The sequence below is a fragment of the Muscardinus avellanarius genome, assembly GCF_963383645.1.
Source record: "Muscardinus avellanarius genome assembly, chromosome: 2".
Taxonomy (NCBI): Eukaryota; Metazoa; Chordata; class Mammalia; order Rodentia; family Gliridae; genus Muscardinus; species Muscardinus avellanarius.
In genome coordinates, this window is record NC_137787.1 from 30,145,893 (window position 1) to 30,167,733 (window position 21,841).

General features: G+C 38.4%; 1 protein-coding gene across 1 annotated transcript in view; it reads right to left on the minus strand.

The window, feature by feature from the left end:
• Window positions 1-20,841, minus strand: part of PIKFYVE (phosphoinositide kinase, FYVE-type zinc finger containing) — a gene marked incomplete at both ends in the record, with an annotated part of 85,753 nt that extends 64,912 nt beyond the window's left edge. The window contains 6 exon segments of the mRNA XM_080689609.1: window positions 1,113-1,202; window positions 3,368-3,575; window positions 11,291-11,462; window positions 12,152-12,270; window positions 16,667-16,816; window positions 20,670-20,841. Coding sequence (XP_080545735.1) covers window positions 1,113-1,202; window positions 3,368-3,575; window positions 11,291-11,462; window positions 12,152-12,270; window positions 16,667-16,816; window positions 20,670-20,841 — 911 coding nt within the window.
• Between the last annotated feature and the right edge of the window lie 1,000 nt (window positions 20,842-21,841).

The window sequence follows — 21,841 nt, forward strand, 5'->3', positions numbered from 1 at the left end:
TTCCGTGATTCAGTTTTCATTCAAAAGTGTATCATTCCATCTCTATGTATTTATTAATTCCTCTGGATCTTCATGTTGTTCATTTTTATAGCCAGACTAAAGATTAAGGATTTTATTGATCTTTTCAAAGAATTAGCTTTGGTTTCATTTTTTCCTATTTATTTTCTGTACTCAATTTCATTGACTTGCTCTAATTTTTCTAACTTTTTTTATTGGTGCATTGTAACTGTACATCATACTGCGGTTTAGTGTGAGGGAAACACAAGTGCTATTTGCACGTATGTTCCTATTACTCTAAGCCTAATTATGACGTATAATTACAATGCACCTATAAAAGTATATTAAGAATAACGCTGGGCATGGTGGCGCAGGCTTGTTAATTCCAGCATTTGGGAGGCTGGGACAGAAGGATCATGGTTTGAGGACAGCCTCAGCTACTTAATGAGACCTTTTGCAACTCAGTGAGACCCTATTTCAAAATAAAGAATAAAAAATAGGGCTGGGGGTGTAGTACAGAGGTAGAATACCCCTGGGTTCCATCCCCAGTTCCCCCAAAAAAAATCAAAAAGAAAAAGAAGGTAATATTATGAATAAAAAAATATTAATGAAGAATATATGATCGTTTATTTTCCTACTATTCTCTGTGCAAGCTTGAAAATTAAAAAAAAAAAACAATTAAAAATTAAGGAAAAAAGAAAAACCAAAATAGCTCCCCCTCTCAGAGTAAATAACAAAGTCCTAGTAATCATGGCCTCCTCCAGGCACATAGGAGGACCTGTTGTTCCTTGCCAGGTGGGATTTTCGTTCAGAACTTGCTATTCTTATTTTCCTGATATGCTAGTCAGCAAAATGCCCACATGACTCCTTTTCTCACATCCATCAGGTCTTCTACTAATGAGAAGACAGAACTGTGTAGATCCCAGTATCAAGAGCCAGGGGACAATATTGGAAAGAGCCACTGAGAAACACCAAGAGTTAACCACAAAAAGGAAGTAATAGTTTAGCTAAGCTCTCGAGCTAGGAAATTATGACAAGCAATATTGCCTTTTTATGTTTGTTCTCATTACAATGGGGAAAAACAATCAGACAGAATATTTTATTTGGCAGTTTACCTGTTTCGAGCAGGAGACTTCCCAGCATCCTCTTGAACAGATACAAGTCTTGTTGAAAGAGCAGTATTTGAAGAGTCTGGATGAATCAAACTATTAAAAAATATATATAAATACTGAGATCATTTGGGACAGTAAGCAGCAAATCCAATTCCAAGAAGGTGCTCTAACATTTAAAAACAAATTAGCCAGGCATGGTGGCACACGCTTGTAATCCCAGCATTTGGGAGGCTGAGATCAGAGGATCATGGTTCACAGCCTCAGCTACTTAGTAAGGACCCCCGCAACTTAGTGAGACCCTGTTTCAAAATAAAGAATAAAAAACAGGGCAGGAGGTGTAGCTCAGAGGTCAAATGCCCCTGGGTTCCATTCCCAAACCTGCAAAAAATAAATAAATCTTTCCTGCAATAACAAGATTGTGGGTCATTTTTCTTCCTTACTACATTTTTATCATAAATATACCTAATGCCAAATGAATGATTAGGAAAGCTTATAAGTATATAGAATGTCAATAGAATGCCAATTAAATAAAAAAACTGGCTGGATAGTCAGGTGTGGTATCCCAGTACTTAGGAGGCTGAGACAGGAGAATCAGAGGTTCAAGAACAGCCTCGGCAATATTTAGTGAAACCCTCAGCAACTTAGCAAGATTCCTTATCAAAAGAAAAAAGGAAAAGACCTAGAGGTACAACTCAGAGGTAGAATACCCCTGGATTTAATTCCCAAAACCAAAATTAAAAGAAAATGGTTAGATGGGTGACTTACAGAATACAAATATATGTACTTATAAATGTATGTATGTATATATATTTGTCTGTGCACACGTGTCTGTGTGTGTATATGATAGAAGTGATTTGGGTGAGAAATCAGAGTTCCAAAATTATATTCCCAGTCCCCACAACCTACTAGAACATCACCAGAGTCAGGCAAACCTAGGTCCAAGTGCAGGCTTCACTTTTTACTAGCTATGTGACCTTGGGTTCATTACTTAATCTTTCTGAACCTCAACATCCACAAGTGGCAAATGGAGAAAGCAGTGCCTATACAAGAGATGTGATGACAAAAAGAAAATGAACATAAACAACTACCATGGCACCTAACATGGAACTATTATTCTACCTCAGACATCGATCTCACATCTCTCAGGAAACTGGAGATTACAAGCGTGCGCCACCATGCCCGGTTTACTACTGTGATTTCATTGAGGTAAAGGAAAAGAGGCATTAGGAACAGGAATACAGGCACTTTTTTTTTTTTTTTTTTTGCAGTTCTAGGGATTGAAGCCAGCAGCATTCTACCTTCAAGCTACACCCCTAGCCCTATTTTATTCTTTATTTTGAAACAGTGTCTCACTAAGTTGCAGAGGGCCTTACTAGGTAGCTGAGGCTGGCTATGAACCTGTGATCCTCCTGTCTCAGCATCTCAAGTACTGGGATTATAAGCCTGCCAATGCTCAACAAACACAGGCACTTTAAAATCACTTCAAGTTGGGCGTGGTGACGCACGCTTGTAATCCCAGTACTTGGGAGGCTGAGACAGGAGGATTGCACAGGTTCGAAGCCAGCCTCAGCTACTTAGCAAGGCTCTCAGCAACTTAGTGAGACCCTGTTTCCAAATAAAATATAAAATAGTTTAAAATATGTCTGGGAGTGTAGCCAGAGGTATAAAAGACCCTGGGTTCCATCTCCAGTACCACACACACAGATACACACACAGAGTCACTTTAAAGTCAGTGACAACAGTCCTTTTTTTCTTAAATAGTTTCATGGGATGAGTCCTTTGATGTTGGTAGCATCATGATTATTACATATATACATCTTATAAATTTTAAAAATGGATTCGGTATTTAATATAATGCCGAGTAAAGAGATTTTTTAGTTCTTGCTTATTTAGTAATGCCTTTTATTTATGTGAGCTCATTATTGGCAAATGTAATTTAATAAAGCAAAGCAGGTTTAAGAAACAGGGTCTCTTAAGCCAGCAAGGCTGGCTCCAAACCAGCGCGATACTCCTGTCTCCGCCTCCCAAGCGCGGGGATTACAAGCGTGCGCCACCACGCCTGGCTATATTCTAACTAGTCGATATCACCATCCGTAACATCTGTGATCTTTCTGAAAGTAACTCAGAGAGAAAGGTGAATTTTCAGGAAAAAAAAAAAAAAAGATTAACCAAAGTAAAATATTAACTAAGACACCTTCAGGTCATAAGACTACTAGCATTTCTCAAATATAAGTAAAATTATATTCAAATAACAATACCTTTGCCAGGCCAAATCATCCTCTAGGAAGATGTTCCGGCTGGCTTTTCTACTCCCAACAGGTGTTCGGGGTTCACTCGGGTCAAGAACAGACACAGAGCAAGCAGAATCCGAAAGAGCATTCAAGTCTTCCCCAATGGAATTACTATCTGTGGAATGAGCATAACTTAAAGCTATTTTTCTACAGTATGTGCAAGCTCGAAGGTCTCCTGGGAGGAAAAAAAAAAAGAAGAAAATTAAGTAAAAGATATCAGTAATATATTACTTAACAAAAAAATTTTAAATCCTTGGGTTAATAAATAATCTGACAACACTGAAAAAAAGGGCACTGTGTGTGTGTGTGTGTGTGTGTGTGTGTGTGTGTGTGTGTGTGTTACTGGGAATTGAACTCTGAGGCATTCTACCTTCGAGCTACAACCCTAGCTCTATTTTTTATTTCGAAACAGGGTCTCACTAGGTTAACAAATCTCACTACTTGCTGAGGCTATCCTCAATCCCGCAATCCTGTTTTAGACTCCCATGTTCTGGGATTACAAGCGTGCACCACCATACCGGGCTCAAAAAAGACATTTTAAAGAAGTGAAAAACCTTTGGTTGGCACTCATATATATGTTCTTTTTTTGCAATATATATATATATATATATATATATATATATATATATATATATATATATATATATATATAATGTATGTATATGTATGTATATATTGCAGTACTGGGAATGGAAACCAGGAGCATTCTACCTCCAAACTACATCCCTAGACCTATATTTTATTCTTTATTTTTGAAACAAGGTCTCACTGAGTTGCAGAGAGCTTCACTAAGTAACTGAGGCTGGCGTGGTAGCACACGCTTGTAATCCAAGCATTTGGGAGGCTGAGACAGTAGGATAGCAGTTCACAGCCAGCCTCAGTTATTTAATACTTCTTAATGTATTTTTTAGAACACAGTCTTCCCCAAAAATAAGTTTCCATTTCTATCCTGTTTTTCTAAAACATTCTGTGTGATTTCATAACAATTTTGCACACTAAAAAAAGGAATAAAACAGTCATGTGCCACCTAATGACATTTCAGTTAACAATTGATAACAATATCACAGTGATCTCGTAAGATTATAATGAGGCTGAAAATTCTATTTTGACACATACCATGGTGGGGACCAATCCCAGGGCCTCATACTTACTAGGCAAGTACAATATCACTGAGCCATAACCGCAGCCCTTAAAATAGTCTTAAGACCTAGTGATGCCCTAACCATCATATTGTCATGGGGTAACTGTAACTCATGTTGGTGGTGATGTTGATGTAAATTAACCTGCTGCTATGCCAGTCATAAGAAAATATAGTACACACTATCATGTATAGTACATAATATTTGACAACAATGATAAATGCATCACTGGTTTGTCCTTACTATTCTATACATTTTATTATTACTTTAGAGTGCACTCCTACTTAAAAGAAATTATTTGTAAAGTAGTATGCCACGTTATGCTGGCAGCAGCTTCACACATCTCATGTTCACTGAGTCTCCTGACTGATCAAAAGGCCATGTCCATATGCAGGAGGCTACAGCCAGCTTCCACATGAGAGAAAACACATGGCCCTTCAGACTGGCTAATCCTACTGAGCATAGTATTTTCTAGTTCCACCCGTTTTCCTGCAAATGACATAATTTCGTTCTTCTGTGTGTGTGGAGGGAGTGGAATAATGGGGCTTGAACCGAAGGGTTTTTGCCTCTTAGCTATATAGCCATCCCTACTTTATTTTTTACTCATTTTTTTTTCAAAACAGGGTCTCACTAATTTGCTGAAGCTGACCTCAAACCTGTAATCCTCCTTGTCTCAACCTCCCAAGTAACTGGGATCACAGGTGTGTGCACTGTACCAGGTGGCAGTTCCTCCTCCTCCTCCTCCTTCTCCTCCTCCTCTTCTTTATGGCTAAAATTCTATTGTGTACCTATACCACTTTCATGTCTATTCCATAATTCGGCTATTGTGGATTGTGCTGCTATAAACATAGATATGCGTGGATCACTATAATATTCTGACTTCAACTCTTCTGAAAAGATACGCAGGAGCAGTATAGCTGGGACACAGGGAGGTTCCATACCCAGACTCTCCACTATGACCCCCACAGTGACTGCACTAATGTGCAATCCCACTGACTGTGTACAGGTTCTTACTTCACCACATCCTCACCAGTATTTAATACTGTTTGTATTCCTGATAACTGCCATTCTATCTGGAGTTAGATGGAATTTCAGTGTAGTTCTGATTTGCATTTCCTTCATTGCTAATGATGTTGGACATTTTTTTCAAATATTTATTTATTTATTTTTGCAGTGCTGGGGATGGAACCCAGGGCATTCCGCCTTTGAGCTACACCCCCAGCCCTATTTTTTATTCTTTATTTTGAAACAAGGTCTGAGTTGCAAAGGGCCTCACTAAGTAGAAGCTGAGGCTGTCTTTAAACCATGACTTCCCATCTCAGCCTTCCAAATGCTGGGATTACAAGTGTGCGCCACCACACCCGGCTCTTTTTTTTTCCAACTATTTACTGGCCATTTGTATTTCTTACTTTGATAAGTATGTTCAATTCGACTGCCCATTTTTAATTGGATTTTTTTTTTTTTTTTTTTTTTTTTTTGGTGGTACTGGGGTTCCTGGAAGCCCTTGAACCTCCGGGCTACACTCCCAGACCTATTTTATATTTTTATTTGGAAACAGGGTCTCCTAAGCCAGCGTGGCTGGCTTCGAACCTACACGATCCTCTTGTCTCTGCCTCCCAAACACGGGGATTACAAGCGTGCGCCACCATGACCGGCTTAATTGGATTTTTTTAAGTGTTAAGTTTTTTAAGTTCTTTGTATATTCTAGCTATTAGTCTTCCCTCGGAGGAAGAGCTGACAAAGATCTTCTCCCATTCTAAAAGTTCTTTTTCAGACTCTTGGTTTTTTCCTTTGCTGCAGAGAAGCTCTTTAATGTCACTACATTAATTGTCCTCATTTTTGTTTCAGTTTTTATTTTTTCCTGAGTTTTGGGGGTCTTACTGAAGAAGTCACTACTAGTGCCTATAGGCTTCTATAATCTAAAAATCTGTATGATGAATGCATAGATATTATTGCTACTACCACCAATAATAATAGCTTAATAGTCAGTGATCCTTTCTTTGTGCCAGACACTGTTCCAGGTAGCCTATATTTATTTGGGGTCTCAATGTGCAACTGTACCCAGCATATATTATCCCATTGTGAAGGTTAACTTTATGTGCTGAATTGGCTAGACAAACTGGTCAAATAGTCTCGATGGAGTTACTGGGTCAGAGGCATGATTTACATTCATAATCACCTGAAATAAAATATATTACCCTCCACAGATGAGTCTTACCCAATCAGTTGAAAGCTTTAGAGCAAAGACTAAAGTTTCTGGAAGAAAAATGAACTCTGTATAAATAATACAAGATAGAAATATGAAATACTCTGTCCAGATTATTTCAGACTTATTAACCCCCACAATCATTTGAGCCAACTCCTTAAAATACAGGTAAACCTCTCCTGCTGTGTGCATGTGTGTGCATGTGCATATTCTATTGGTTATTTCTGTGGAGAATCCTGACTAATGCAAATTTTCAACTAAGAATCTTAATAAGTTTTCTGAATTGACTCACGGGGTTCTGAAATTGGCTCTTTAATTTGATTATATTTTAAAAAAACTAATGAGCTGGGCGTGGTGGCGCACACTTGTAATCCCAGCATTTGGGAGGCTGAGACAGGAGGATCGCGGTTCGTGGACAGCCTCAGCTACTTAGTGAGGCCCTCCGCAACTCAGTGAGACCCTGTTTCAAAAAATAAAGAATAAAAAACAGGGCAGTGGGTGTAGCTTGGAGGTCAAATATAAAAATAAAATAAAATAAATAAAAATAAAATAAGATAAAAGAACTAATAACTTTATTTCTTATAGCAAAGAGAACTTAATGCTGCAGCAGTAAAGACATGCAAGATATCACCTATAAATGCTCCTAATAAAATACTTACAAGAAACAATGTTCTTGGTGACAACACATTTAATACCTTGAAAATTTCTGTCAAGCTAACAAGTGTAATAAGATTAGCTAGTTGCTCCTAATTGCACTACACAAAGTAGGGAAAGGAAAGAAAGACCTAAGGGATTCAAATTCCCAGCTCAAGAACTATACAAATTATCTACAAGTTTGTCTTCCTTGAAGAAATCCTTACTTCCTTTAACCTCAGGGCTAAGACTGCTAAAAAGTAAACCAACTGTTGCAAACTGCAAGCAGCTGGATTAAAATAAAAAAAAAAAAAAATTGAAAGAGGAAACCCATCACATGAAGACAGACAAAGACTGGAGTGAAAGGTCTGTCTACACACCAATGAGCCAGCAATTAACAGGACTTCCGGCAATTAACAAGAGCTAGGAAATAAACCTGGGATAAATTCTTTCTCAGAGATTCCAGAAGGAACCAACCCTAGCAGTGCTTCAATCTCAGACTTGTGGCCTCCAGAAATGTGAGACAACAGATTTCTATTGTTTGAAGCCAAACAAACAAACTAAAACGATTTGAATTGCCAGTGTGTCTGTCAAATTAAGTGAGGACCCTGACTAGGAAAGAACAAGATCCTGAACATTAGGATGGAGATATATGGAGAAAGCTTGACGAAGCTATGATCTACTGAACCCCAAAATTCTGAGTCTTTTTGCCAGTAGAAGTAGCCTTTCGACCTCATTTGAGACTAGCCCTGATTTGTCTAAGTAATCTATAATAAACTCCCTTAAGTTAGTTGCCTTGCAAGACACTTCTAATTCCCCTCAGGGTCCACTCCTACTATCTAAGCCACGTGGTCAAGGCCCAGCAGACCTTGAAAGGTAAGGTACAAAGTTTGACCCAATCTAGGCATGGTGGTGTGTACCTGTAATCCCAGTACTTGAGAGACTGTGATAGCAGAATCACAGGGTCAAAGTCAGCCTCAGCAACTCAGTAAGACCCTGTTTCATAATGAAAACTTAAAAATAAGACTGAAGGTGTAGCTCAGAGGTAGAGTGCCTCTGTATTCAATTCTTAGTACCAAAAAAAAAAAAAAAAATCCCCATGAGGATGTATCCTACATTCCAAAAGAAATACATGATTTTTCTAATTTACAAAGATGAAAACTGAGGGAATATTTATAGGAATAGATACTTAGGGTGAGGGATAAAGGTGGAAGGAAAATAAAGTTCCATCAAGCTGGGTTTACTGATAATGGGCTGGGACCACTAAGCATATTCCAAATTTAATATTACAACTCGAAAGGTAAAAAAGAGCTCTAACAGTCTATTAGGTTGACTGGCTACGACACTGACTTCAAAAGGTAGCCCACACTAAACGAAGCTAACGTGCTAGAACTGCCCTCGAATACTAGAGAGCAGGGGATCCAAAGTCTTGGGGAGACTGAAATGTTAAGAGAGGATTTACCACATGCATACCTATACTCCCTGTCTTGCAATTTGATGCTCTGCACAGCCTTGGGTCTCTGCCAGCAAGGTCATCACCAAGTGAGGCCCCTGGACTCTGAACCTTTCTGGCCACCTCAGAGATTTTTTTTTTTTTTCTGGACCTCAATAATAAAATAGGGGGCAGCATGTGCTGGATTGACAGACACACCAGACTTGCAGAGCAACTCAGCACAGCTCAATCCACTACTTAATAGCTACAGGGTTTATTTGGTCAAGATACTTATACATATGGTAGCAGGAGCCTCTCAGATTATTTGTACTTGGAGATATAATCAGGAACTAAAAGCTAAAGCAAACAAAAGAGTTCCTGACTATGTGAATAATCTGGATGTGGACATAACCACTGAAATCTAGTTTATAATTGATTATTGATAAGGCAATGCTAACATTTGGAAAGCACAAAAAAAAATCTAGTTTTAACAGGTAAACAGTGCTTGATTCAACAGAAAAACAAAACTTTCAGTAATGGTCTCTCTCTATACTCGACTTAAGAAATTTGACTATGAATATTAGTAACCTTGTTCTACAATTTGTCCATAATAAATCATACTTGGTTATACACACAAAAATAAATAAATAAATAAATAAAAGCAGACCTGTTCGCCAACCCAAGAATAACATGAAGCTTTCAGCACAGCCATGAAAAATAAATGTGGGAGGGGAGCCACAGCATACCTGAAGAGCTCTGGCCCCCCTTTGGTTTCTGTAGGTCAGAAATTATAGTGGGAACTGCTATACTGAGTCAGAAGAACTAAACACATAGAGGGTAACTGGATGCCAAGGTGGCAGCACTTAATCCCCAAAGATAAGGGGACAATGAAGTCAAAGAAGAAATCAGCAGAGTCTCACTAAGAGACCTACACATTAACTAGTTGATCAGTGTCCCTAAAAGTGAACTAGACAGGCAAACTAGACTAATAATTTAATAACTAATCATCTGTAACTAATAATTACAGGGAACTAGGTTAATAATTTAGCTAATTTGTATAAAAGGAAGAACTCTGTATCAAAGAGACAGGCATTTAAAACTTGAATCATAAAAATAAAAATCATGACCCCTAAATCAATTCCCAGACTTGAGCCTTTTATAGACCCACACAGAACACCTTTAATAAAGGGGAAACTAGGTCCTCTTGAGGAACTACCCTTCTATAACTGTCAGAAATTTAGATTATTAGCCTTTCTACCAGCCTTCCCTTCCCCAAGGGATGGATGGTATTTTAGTAAAGTAACTGTGCATTAAAATCAAGAAAATAGCCAAATTCTTCAGGAATCACTACACACTAACCTTAAACTGACACTAATTTCAGGAGACCCAAGCATCACTGTGGTATGTCAGACAGCAGAGGCTTGGGAAACTCTGGTAATCAATGGAATTTTAGCTCAAGTCTACCTTACAGTGGGTCCCAAACTCATTCTGGAGTCATTTCCTCAGTTCTGAAATATATACTTGATATAGATATATTCGGCAACAAGCAGAATCCCTGTGTTGTTTCTCTGACCCTCATTATAGTAGTTCTGGCTTCCAGAACTGATAGGAATACATTCCCATTTTTCTGAGCCATTCAAGCTATGATACTGTTATGGTAGCCCTCAGGAATTAATACAACAAAAACATTAGCCAGACAAGTTTCGTCTGAAGGGTAACTGTATATATGAAAGGGCATCAAGCAGAGAAATACCCTGATGTGATCAAATTAGTTTACAAAAAAAACTGGCTAGAATATCAAAAATAAATTCAAGATAGGGAAAAACTAAGCATAAAAAAAAGTCTTTTAAAAGCTGTAGTCATAATCTGGGTGAAAGATTATGGGATTCTGAACTCTGTAGCAGTTTATATATTTTTAAAAAGTAAGAGCAAAAGAAAGATCTGTACAATAATAAAAATCACATGAGAGAGAGATACTGAGTATTCTCCTTAGAGTCATTTCAGTCTACCTTCCTCTCCCAAATCACTGTGTAAGTCCACACACCACTGTTCAGCCTTATTCTGTTTCAATCGATAACTTAAATTTTCAGTTCTACTAAAATTTGACTATATTCCTATGGAAGAATAAGAGTAAGATACAGTGTCATACAAGGAAGATCTTTACTTTTTAAAATAAACTCACTCAATAATATATACTAGAAATACATTCTACCCTCCTTGTCCAATAACTCTTAATGTTCCTATAGCTTTTTGCTAGTATCTATTATACATATATGTCTTTTATTCTAGTTATTATGAACTTTCCCATCTACTTTATTTGACTGTAAAGTTCTTAAAAGCAGAGCTGTCTCTCACTGTTGTACCCACCTGTCTTATACCTAAAGCCCAAAATAAAAATTGGCTTAATGCCAGTTCTGTATTATAACTATTTTATAGTTATGACATTATAAATTGTAATACTGTCAATAAAATGCATTTACCTGTATAGCCCATAAATTTTCCAGGGATTTCTTGATTACAGCAACGGCTGCAGAAAATCTGCCCGCATAGTCGGCAATGGTGTCTGCGCCTAAAGGTTGTAAACTTTTCACTACAGTCATAGCACTCTTTACATTGGCTGTCTGGCATCCAGTACTGCTTCAGGTCACTATCCTGTAACCATAAAAATGTGCGAAGACTTCTTGAAAACACTGATTTTTAAGTTCCAATCACAAAGAAAATTTTAGAACATTTCTTTTACAGGAGTGAATAATTCTAAAATTGATATGGAATGCAAAAGGCCAAAATGACCAAGACAACTGTGAAGAAGAAAAAAAATTAAAGGACTTATATTACCAGCCATCTAGACTTATTCAAAAGCACGATACGTTTAAATAGATTATTGGTGCGAGGATAGAAAAAAATGGAGCTATGGAACAGAAAAGAGCACCCTAGCATACAGTCACATATAGGACTTAGGAGACTTACAATGCAACCAGTGAAAAATGTTCTTTTCAAAAACAATAGTACTAGCTCCAAAAGGACATGTATGAGAAGAAAAAGAAGCTTCATCTTTATTAAGTAATAAAGCTTCTTGAACAAACCATAGGAGAACATCTATTGACCCTGGCCAACAAATACTTAAACAGAACTTTTTTAAAAAACACGAGCCATAAAAAGAGGAAAAAGCTGTTAAGTGAGACCACACAAAGTTAAGAACTTACATGGAATAATATGGTTCTCAAAGCTGGAGGAAATAATAAATAAACTTTCTTTCAAGTTGTATTATGCTATTGTCAGAGGGAATGGCCTGATCCCCATAAATGCTTAATAAGAAATATCTCAAAGCCTCCAAACAGTACCTGGCTTTTCCCCTCCATGATTTCCTTGAGGCGTTTTAATACTGTGCTGAGGCTTCGTAGCTGAACAGCTGTACGAGGATCATGACCTCCAAAGGTAGGTTCTGCTTTCCTCCTTGTGTCTGAGTCAGGTTAAGAGAGAAAAAAAAGGAATCTTGTTAATAGTGCCCAGTGTCTATATAAAACTTGCATATGTTATGAAAAATGTCTCTTGCCGGGCATGGTAGCCCACGCTTGCAATCCCAACATTTGGGAGGCTGAGACAGGAGGATTGCAGTTCATGGCCAGCCTCAGCTACTTAGACCCTTTGCAACTCAGTGAGACTATGTTTCAAAATAAAGACTAAAAAATAGGGCTAGGAGTGTAGCTCAAAGGTAGAATGCCCCTGGGTTCCATCCCCAGTATGGCAAAAAAAAAAGGAAAAGAAAAGAAAAAGAAACTTATTGTTAGCATGTACTTGTGTTCTCCCAGCCAGGGATATGGACAGAGAGTTCAAACTAGTACTTTTAAGGATAAAAGACCACTGAAAGTATTTCTTATTACTATGTAAAAATGTTCCACAAGCAAGGGCTACCAAAGATAAGAACTGAGATGACTGATGGTTTTTAGCCAAGGACAGCAGCATCACTCACATGGCAAGAATTCACTAATGTTTCTTGTACTGTTAATTCCCAACATATAATAAATACATGCTAGACATTGGGCAGAAGAAAAAGCAATTCAGACAGTTAACCTAGCTTGGTCTCCAAAGTCAACCAGGTAAGCAATAGGTTCAAATTTCAGGCCTGGGACTGACCATCAGAAAGAAATGTAATAGCCCATCCCTAAAGATTCTGATAGACTTCAGAACATTCAGGATGGTAAATTTTGCCATGATAAAATGTGACCAATGCCCAAGCAAATTGAAACCACTAAAGAATTGCTAAAAGTTCTCTCCTACCCTTCCCTATCAACTTCCCTCTCCTACCCTTCCCTATCAGCTCCAAACTGGAAGGGTTCACTTAACATCTGAAATGGAAATACTAGAAGCCATATCGATCAATAATAAAACAAGCCCAGATTCCAGCTTTGTGCCCACCAAAGTTGCCACCTACTAACACTATTTTTGATCAAAATTACAACTAAAGTTTTTACCTATTCCTGAGTCCAGCTGTTTCAAAACCTAAGGGTAAAATGGAGGTGGCTTGACAAAACGAACGAACATCCTATAAAGCATAAACCTTTCCAAAGTTTTACCCAGTCAACTGCAGTCTGAAATATTAATTTTTGTCTTGACTTTTGAAGAGACCACACTTACTTAAACTGTATTAATTATATTGTTATAATTGTCCTATTTATTTTTTATCACTTTCTATTCATAATTTATAATAAGTTAAACTTTATCACATTGTGTATGTATAAGAAAAAATATATTATATATAGGGTTTGTTAATACAGGATGGGTCCAGACATGGATGGTCTTGGAGCATCTCCCTTGTAGATAAGGAAAACTACCATAAAGCAGAAAATACCCTACCCTGAATCTGCCTCAAACTCATCATTTGCTAGTTTGTACTAGGTGTTCTTGGTTTTGTTGAATGGGAAAGAAGGGACTACAAAGAAGTAATAGGTTGATATTCAAATCCAAAAATTTCCAAGACAATTACTGAAATAATTACCATATCTAAAATGCACCTATTTTAAGGCCAGGCATGGTGGCACAGGCTTGTAATCCCAGCACTTGGGAGGCTGAGACAGGAGGATAGCACAAGTTTGAAGCCACTCTCAGCTACTTAGTAAGCCTCTGAGCAATTTTGTGAGACTCTGTTTCCAAATAAAGTATAAAATAAATCTGGGAGTATAGTCCAGAGGTAGAAAGCCCCTGGGTTCTACCTCCAGTACCACAAAAAAATAAATAAAAAATAAATAAAATGCACCTGTTTTAGAAAATTTTGAACTTATATCTTTCTACAAATAGTCTTATCTCAATTTCAGTATATATCTCAGATGTTCTTTTACTAAAGTGAAAGTATAAGAATAATATGAAGTAACTCTCCATGACTTTCAAGTTGAAAAAGAGACAGATAGCTGGGCGTGGTGGCGCACGCTTGTAATCCCCATGATTGGGAGGCAGAGACAGGAGGATCGCGCAGGTTCGAAGCCAGCCGCGCGCTGGCTTAGGAGACCCTGTTTCCAAATAAAAATGTAAAAATGGGTCTGGGAGTGTAGCCCAGAGGTAGAAGGGCTTCCAGGAACCCCAGTACCACCAAAAAAAAAGAAAGAAAGAAAGAAAAAAAGACAGATGAAGCTGTGAGAATTGAATCATTAATGATAGTGCTCCCATGTACTGATAACAATAAATTATGAAGCCTTAGCTATTTAGAAATACAAGAGAATATTAATAGCATCTTCCACGGGAAAAGGATGAAGACCATTCCTGGAACCATGAGAATCGGGGACCTTGAGTGAAGATGAACAAGAGACCCTGAGAGAAAATGTGGTCTAGCTCTCTGCCCTTAAGCAAATAATCCTTAGCTGCTTCTCTTGCAAAATGAATACCAAAAAATTAAATAACTTTCCTATAGTCATAGAACTAGTAAATTGGAACATTATAGCCTTTTAATGGGAAAAAGAACTTGTCTGGCCAGATAGTTCCAGACTTCTAAAACTCGAATGCATCCAAGATAAAGCCCAAGAATTAGGTGGGCCTCATAAAAATAAGAAATAGCAGAAAGCTGGGGGCAGTTATGCATGTCTATAATAGTACTTGGGAGGCTGAAAAAGGAGAATCACAGGTTTGAGGCCAGCCTCAGCAACTTAGAAAGACCCTGTTTCAAAATTTTAAAAACTAAAAGGGCTATGGGTGTTGCAAGAAGGAAGGAAGGGAGGGAGGGAGGGAAGGAAGGATGGAGAGAGGGAGGGAGGGAGGGGAGGAAGGAGGGAGGAAAAGTGTAGAGGAGAACTGCAACAAAGACATGACAGGTTCCACCCAGAGACAATCCCTGTTACTTGGGAGGCTGATATAGAAAGATCTCAGGTTCAAGGACAGCCTCAGAAACTTTGCAAGACTTTTAGCGACCTGGCAAGACCCTGTTTCAAAAAAAAGAAAGAAAAAGAAGTGGTTGGGAGTGTAGCTTGGGAGAGAATGCCCCTGGGTTCATTAGTTCAATCTCCAGTCACACATGTGCGCGTGCACACTAATACTTGCCAAGCTTCCAACCTGTAACTCCTAAAGATTAGATTCAAGTCCAACTCAATTTTACTAATTAAAAAAAAAAAATTCTATGCTTAATTTGGAGACTGCTGCTTTCCTTAGCCCCTTCCTTCTGTAGCAAAGCAAAACTTGGGATTATTTGAATAACCAATACTCAGAATTCAGAAAAGAGAAGGGAGGAGGTAAAACTTTCAGATAAAAATGTCTTAATTTAATATAGCATGTAATCAGAAGAGTTTCCTCAATAAAAGTAAAACTGTTGCCATGGGTCAGGTTTAAGAGCTAAGAAACGTTTTTACTGAGATTAAAAGTTCAAATGGAGATGCTCTGGAATAAAAGGAGAACTCTGTCTTTCTCTTCCCCTCCCCACCTTCCAACTTTTCCTCCCTAAGGGCTAAGAGACCCATCTGAGGCTCAGAGTCCTAGAAAACCTGTGGAGGTGATGCAACTATCTCTGCTCCAGTCCCTTAGCAGACATTTTTCTACCTTGGTTTCTCTAGTTTCTTCCAGTAGACCAAGACTCCACTAGCAATAAAATACCTCAGCCAACCTCATTACTCACACCTCTTTTTCACTTGAGGGCTTCACAAGGGTGACTGGCCAGGCCAGACAGGGTCCGGCTCCCAGGGACACTTGACTCGCTAAGCTGTGCGCCTGCCCCTCTATCATGCCACCTCCCACAGTCCTCCTCCTTTCACCTTAAGTTGGGCAAAGCGGTGCACTGAGTTTAACAATCTAACAGAAATAAAACAAACACAAAACCACCTACTTTCTCTAGTCTCTTGAGTTGAGAACTAATCCCTAGCCCACACTCATCAGAAGACCATGACAATGAAGATGACTGTGTAACAGACCAGGATGGAGAACAAGCAGGCAAGAGCAGCTCAATTATCCAGCCGCACCACAGCCGGCACCCCAACAAGGACAGAGGCCAAGAGCCAGTGGCAGCCCATTAATGGAGTTGACAGAGTTCTGCAGCCAGAGGCATGCACATCACATTTCAGCATCCCAAGTACAGATGAATTCATTCACAACATTGAAACTAACCTGTGTTCTCCTGGGGATGTTGCAAACTGTTCTCTGCTGAAACCCAAGCAAGCAATTAATCAAAAAACAGTCAAGAGATCTGTTCAAGTTTAGTGACATGTTTAAGAATTTTATTTTCAGATTAAAAAAAAAACCTCTTTCACAACCTAAAGAATTCTTTCTCCATTCATTCTGGAGAGTCCCAACTATCCCTAATAGCAAGTTAAGTCTAAGCAACCTATGAAACATGACTGTGGAGAAATCGTACTGCAAAGAATAAAGGAGGAAAACTGCTTTACCTAATACTGAAGAGCGCCGCTGAAGTTCCTCATTAAGCTGTTTTTTATAAGGAACAGGTGACCTCACAGACTGTGCCCTTGAAGGGAGCTGAGGGCTGGACCAACTTCCACTTGGAGAGTGCTGCTCACTTTGGCCCCCTTCCCCTCTCTCTGTAACAAAGAAAGCTTGCCATTATTTGAAAAACTAAGACTCAGAATTCAGCAAAGAAAAGGCAGTAGATCCAATTTTTCAGACAACTATATATATATATATATATATATATATATATATATATATATATATATATATATATATATATAACATATAAGCTGGACATGGTGGCACACACTTTATTTCCAGTACTTGGGTAGCTTAGATGGGAGGATCACAGATTTGCAGCCAGCCTCAGCTACTTAGTAAGGCCCTCAGCAACTTAGTAAGACTGTTTCAAAATAAAGAATAAAAATAGGGCTGGGTATTCAGCTCAGATGTAGAATGCCCCTGGTTCAATCCCAGTACCACAAAGAAATAAAGATGTTGTCTTAAAATGTACTAATGGTTCTTATAGCACTTTAACCATAATCATTAATAAAATACAGTCAGTACTATTAAAATTTGAGTTAAACTATTACCTACCCCCAATTGCTTACAACAAGAATTCAAAAGATAAAGACAAATGAAAGGCAAAAGAATGGGCCATAATTTTTTTTTAATTCTTCTCCCAGGTAAAAAACACACTAAGAAAAGCTCATTTAAAAAACGTTCTCATTTGACATCACACACATTAATCTAATGGGTTTGTCACAAGACGCCTGCTGACAGTGTCTAATGTTTAAAAGTACAGACCTTTCTTCCCCTGCACTGCTCCTTTTAGCTTCACTGCTTTAATTAACATCTTTTGGCTATTAACCCCTCAAAAGCAAAGTCCATTCTGTGAACTTAAGAAAGTTGAAACACATTAATAAAAAATAAAAATGCACAAAAAATGCTACTTTCTTTTTTATTTTTTATTTTTTTTTTAATTTTATTTTATTGGTGCACTGTATTCATACATCATAGTGGGATACAAACTTTTGTAGACATACATGCACACATCGCCCAGTCAGCCCCCACCCGATCCCCACCCCATTCTCTCCCCATCCCTCCCTCCCATGCTTGGCTTAGTGGTTGACATCTAGTATTATAGCAATTTATCCAAAATTAAAAATGATAATCTCACATAACAGTTTCATTTGTCTGATACCAAGCTTTTGATGTCTTAAAGATAACATTTCAATATTTCTTTTTGCTTTCTTTCTTACCAGAGAATATTTTTTTCTTTTTTTTAGGTGAAACTATCATATATTTATTTTTCAGGAAAAAATCTATCCTGATATGGAATATGGACTCTAAATACCCAAAACAATCTCGAAGCAAAAACAAAGCTAGAAGATGTATATTTTCTGATTTCAAACCATATAAAGCTACAATAATTGAAACAGTGTGGTACTGTTCTAAAGGCACATATATAGACCATTGGAGTTAAATACAAGCCTAGAGCTAACTTCTTCCCTATATTGTCAAGTTATTTTTGACAAGGTTTCCACGAAGATTTGGTGGTGGAAATAATAATCTTTTAACTAAATATTGTTGAAAAATAATAATTACATGGAAAAGAATAAAATTGGACCCTTACCTAATCCCACATACAAGTATTAACTCAAACTAGATAAAAGACCTAAATATAAATCTTAAGACTATAAACTTTTAGGAGAAAATCTGGGTCATAAAACCTCACAACATTGAAATTGGCAGTGATTTCTTGGATATGATTTCAATGGCACAGGCAACAGAAGAATATACAAACTCCCTAAAAAAATAAAAGAAAATATTGTATATACAAAGACAATGTAAACAGGGTTAAAAGTTACTAATAGAATTGGATAAAATATTTCCAAATGCTATATCTGAAGGTATATTAATATTCCAACTAGAAATCCTAAAAATTAACAACAATAAAGGCAAACCATACAATTTAGAGATAGGTAAAAGACTAACATAAATAATGAATCTCCACAGATAACCAATCTTACTTGTCTGTTGGATGGAAACTCTTGTTTCTCTGGTTCTGGTGAGTGTTACCTATTTCTTCTTTGTAGTTAATCTCTTTGAGTATTTTCTCTAGCGCTGGTTTTGAAGACATAAATTCCTTCAGTTTCTGTTTGTCATGGAAGCTTCTTATTTCTCCATCTAATTTGATAGAAAGTTTTGCTGGGTAGGAAATTTTTGGCTGGAAGTTGTTTTCTTTCAGAGTTTGGAATATGTTACTCCAAGCCCTTCTGGCTCTCATGACTTGGTTTGGGAAGTCTGGAGTGATTCTAATTGGTTTGCCTCTGAATGTCACTTGGCCCTTTGTTTTTGTTGCCTTTAAGATTCTCTGCTTGGCTTCCACATTGGTCATTTTGACAATTATATGGCGTGGGGATCCTCTTCTCGGATCCTGTCTAAAGGGAGTTCTATAAGTTTCCTGGATCTGTGTATCAACCTCTTGCTCTATATTTGGAAAATTTTCTGCTATTACTTCCTTGAAGAGATTGTTGATCCCTTTGGTATCACTTTCTTTTCCCTCCTCTATTCCAATTATTCTTAGGTTAGCTCTCTTAAGATGGGCCCATATTTCTTCAATGTCAGATTCCTGCTGTTGGATATCTTTTTCTAGATTAGAAACTATGCATTCATTTTTGGATTGCTCATCTTCTAAGAGCGAGATTCTGTTCTCCATGTGGTCTAATCGGTTGTTTGTGCTTTGAATTGAGGCCTTTACTTCATTAATTGCATCCTTTATCTCTTTTTGGCTCTCTCTGAGTTCTTTTCGAAGCACCTCTATTATTTCTACAGTTATTTTCCTGATTTGATCTTCTAGAAATCTCTGATTTTCTGTTTTATCAGGTTCTGATGTTGTGGGGTTGTGCACATTCATTACTTCAGTGTTATTCCTCTTTCCCATGATTTCGGAGGTTTGTGCCTTCTCTGGGTTCTTCCCTTGGGTCACTATGGCTTCACTTAAGGTGCTCTGGATCTCGAGTCTGTATTATCTCAGACCCTACTACTCCTTTACTGGGTTGTATCACAGAGTCTCCGACCCAGGGAGTCGATAGAGGCTGCTTTAAACTATGGGGGGTGCCAGGTTGCACGCTCTCCTATGGTGTGATATCTCTGCCACCACCACTCCCTCACTGGGTCAAGTCCCAGGAGGCACAATACTGGGATTTCTCCTCTGTGGCCCGCAATTTGACTCACTGTTCTTGAGTACGTAGATGTAGCTGTACTGGACTCGGTGAATTCACTGCTGCTGCCGCCGCCGGTGGCAATATGGCGCCTCTGCCACGCCCTCGGCCATGAGGCTGGCGTATTTTTTCTTCTCTGGTTTTGATTTCCACTCTGAATCCCTGCAGCGTGTGCTGAGCTCAGCCACTGGGAGCTTTAAATGCTGTCTGCGCCGAAAGATCCCGCCTGGCTGTTCCGCATCGGCTCACCTCGGCTTGCTGTAGCCATCCGCTGAGTTCGCCGCTGCCGCCAGCAGTATGGCGCTGCTGCCGCGTCCTCGGGCGTGTGTGTCTCCTCCGTGGCCCTGAGCTCTGTTCTCAGTCCGCTTTCTCTCTGGAGCCTGGTGGTTTTTTTGTTTTTCTGGTGATGGTGTTTTCTGGCTATGAAAGGCGCTCTTTTTGTGGTAATGGAGATTGGTTGTTAGCGGGACTCTTAAGCCCCGCTTTTCTCGGTCGCCATCTTCCCCCTACTTTCTTTTTTAAAAGGGACTTCCTTTGAACCTTTTAGTTTTCAATTCATACCTCCAGTTACAAACAATGCTATTAGAGTAAAATTTCTATCTTTTTTTTCTTAAGCAGAAAAACCTGGTAACCTATGAGTAAAGCCATTATCTTGTTTAATATTTCACTTTCTTGCAAAGATACTATATGACGTTGAATAAGAAAATTGCAGAGAACCAAAATTATAAGTTTCCTGTTCTTTAAGAACATGTCTTACCTTTGTTAAATCGAAAAAGATTTACGAAAGAACTATATGCTGACTTAAAAGGAGGTTCATCCTGATCAGGAGTCAAAGGTTTAAAGTGTGTAAGATGAGAAGGACTAGTCGGAGATCGAGGCAAATCATTAGCAGAGTCCAGTGTGGGGGAAGTCTTATCATCTGTGGCCATTTCATGAGTCTGACAAACAAGAGACCAACAGCACAGGTAAGTTTTTCAGAAGACAAAAGCTATTTTAAATAGCACACAAATATCTTGAAAATCCTATGCAGTGACAGTTCTTATCTATGATACCGTAAAAAGTAAATTTAGTATATTCAAATTAAGTATTAAAAAATACTGCTCTATAGATCAAGAGTCCTAACTCCTAAAACTGATTAAATACTTAATATATTTAATACTTAACATTACTAGTCAAATTACTTAACTTTATTTTTTTTATTTTTATTTATTTATTTATTTATTTTATTTATTTTTTTTTTTGGTGGTATTGGGGTTCCTGGAAGCCCTTCTACCTCCGGGCTACACTCCCAGACCTATTTTATATTTCTGAAACAGGGTCTCTTATGCCAGCGCAGCTGGCTTCGAACCTGCGCGATCCTCCTGTCTCCGCCTCCCAAGCACGGGGATTACAAGCGTGTGCCACCATGCCCGGCCAGATTACTTAACTTTAAATTCATTAAAAATCCAAAACAAAGACAGAAATGTGACCAGATAAAAAGTGAAGGCAGCTGGGTGTGGTGGCGCATGCTTGTAATACCAGTACTTGGGAGGCTGAGACAGGAGGATCATAGGTTAGTGGCCAGCCTCAGCTGCTTCTGAGGCTCTCCACAACTTAGTGAAACCTTGTTTCCAAATTAAGAATAAAAAACAGGGCTGGAGTGTAGCTTGGAGGTAGAATACCTCTGGGTTCAAGCCCTAGTTTCCTCCCCCCCAAAAAAAGAAAAAGAAAAGTGAAGACATTTTCACATCATTGATATGTTTTTCAAAGTTTTGTGGGAAGCCAGTCATGGTGGCACATGCTTGTAATCCCTGTATTTGGAAGGTTGAAACAGGAGGTTCGCGGGTTTGCGGAGGCCCTCTGCAAGTTAGTGAGACCCTGTTTCAAAATAAAGAATGAAAAACAGGGCTGGACATGTAGATCAGAGGTGGAATGCCCCTGGGTTCAATC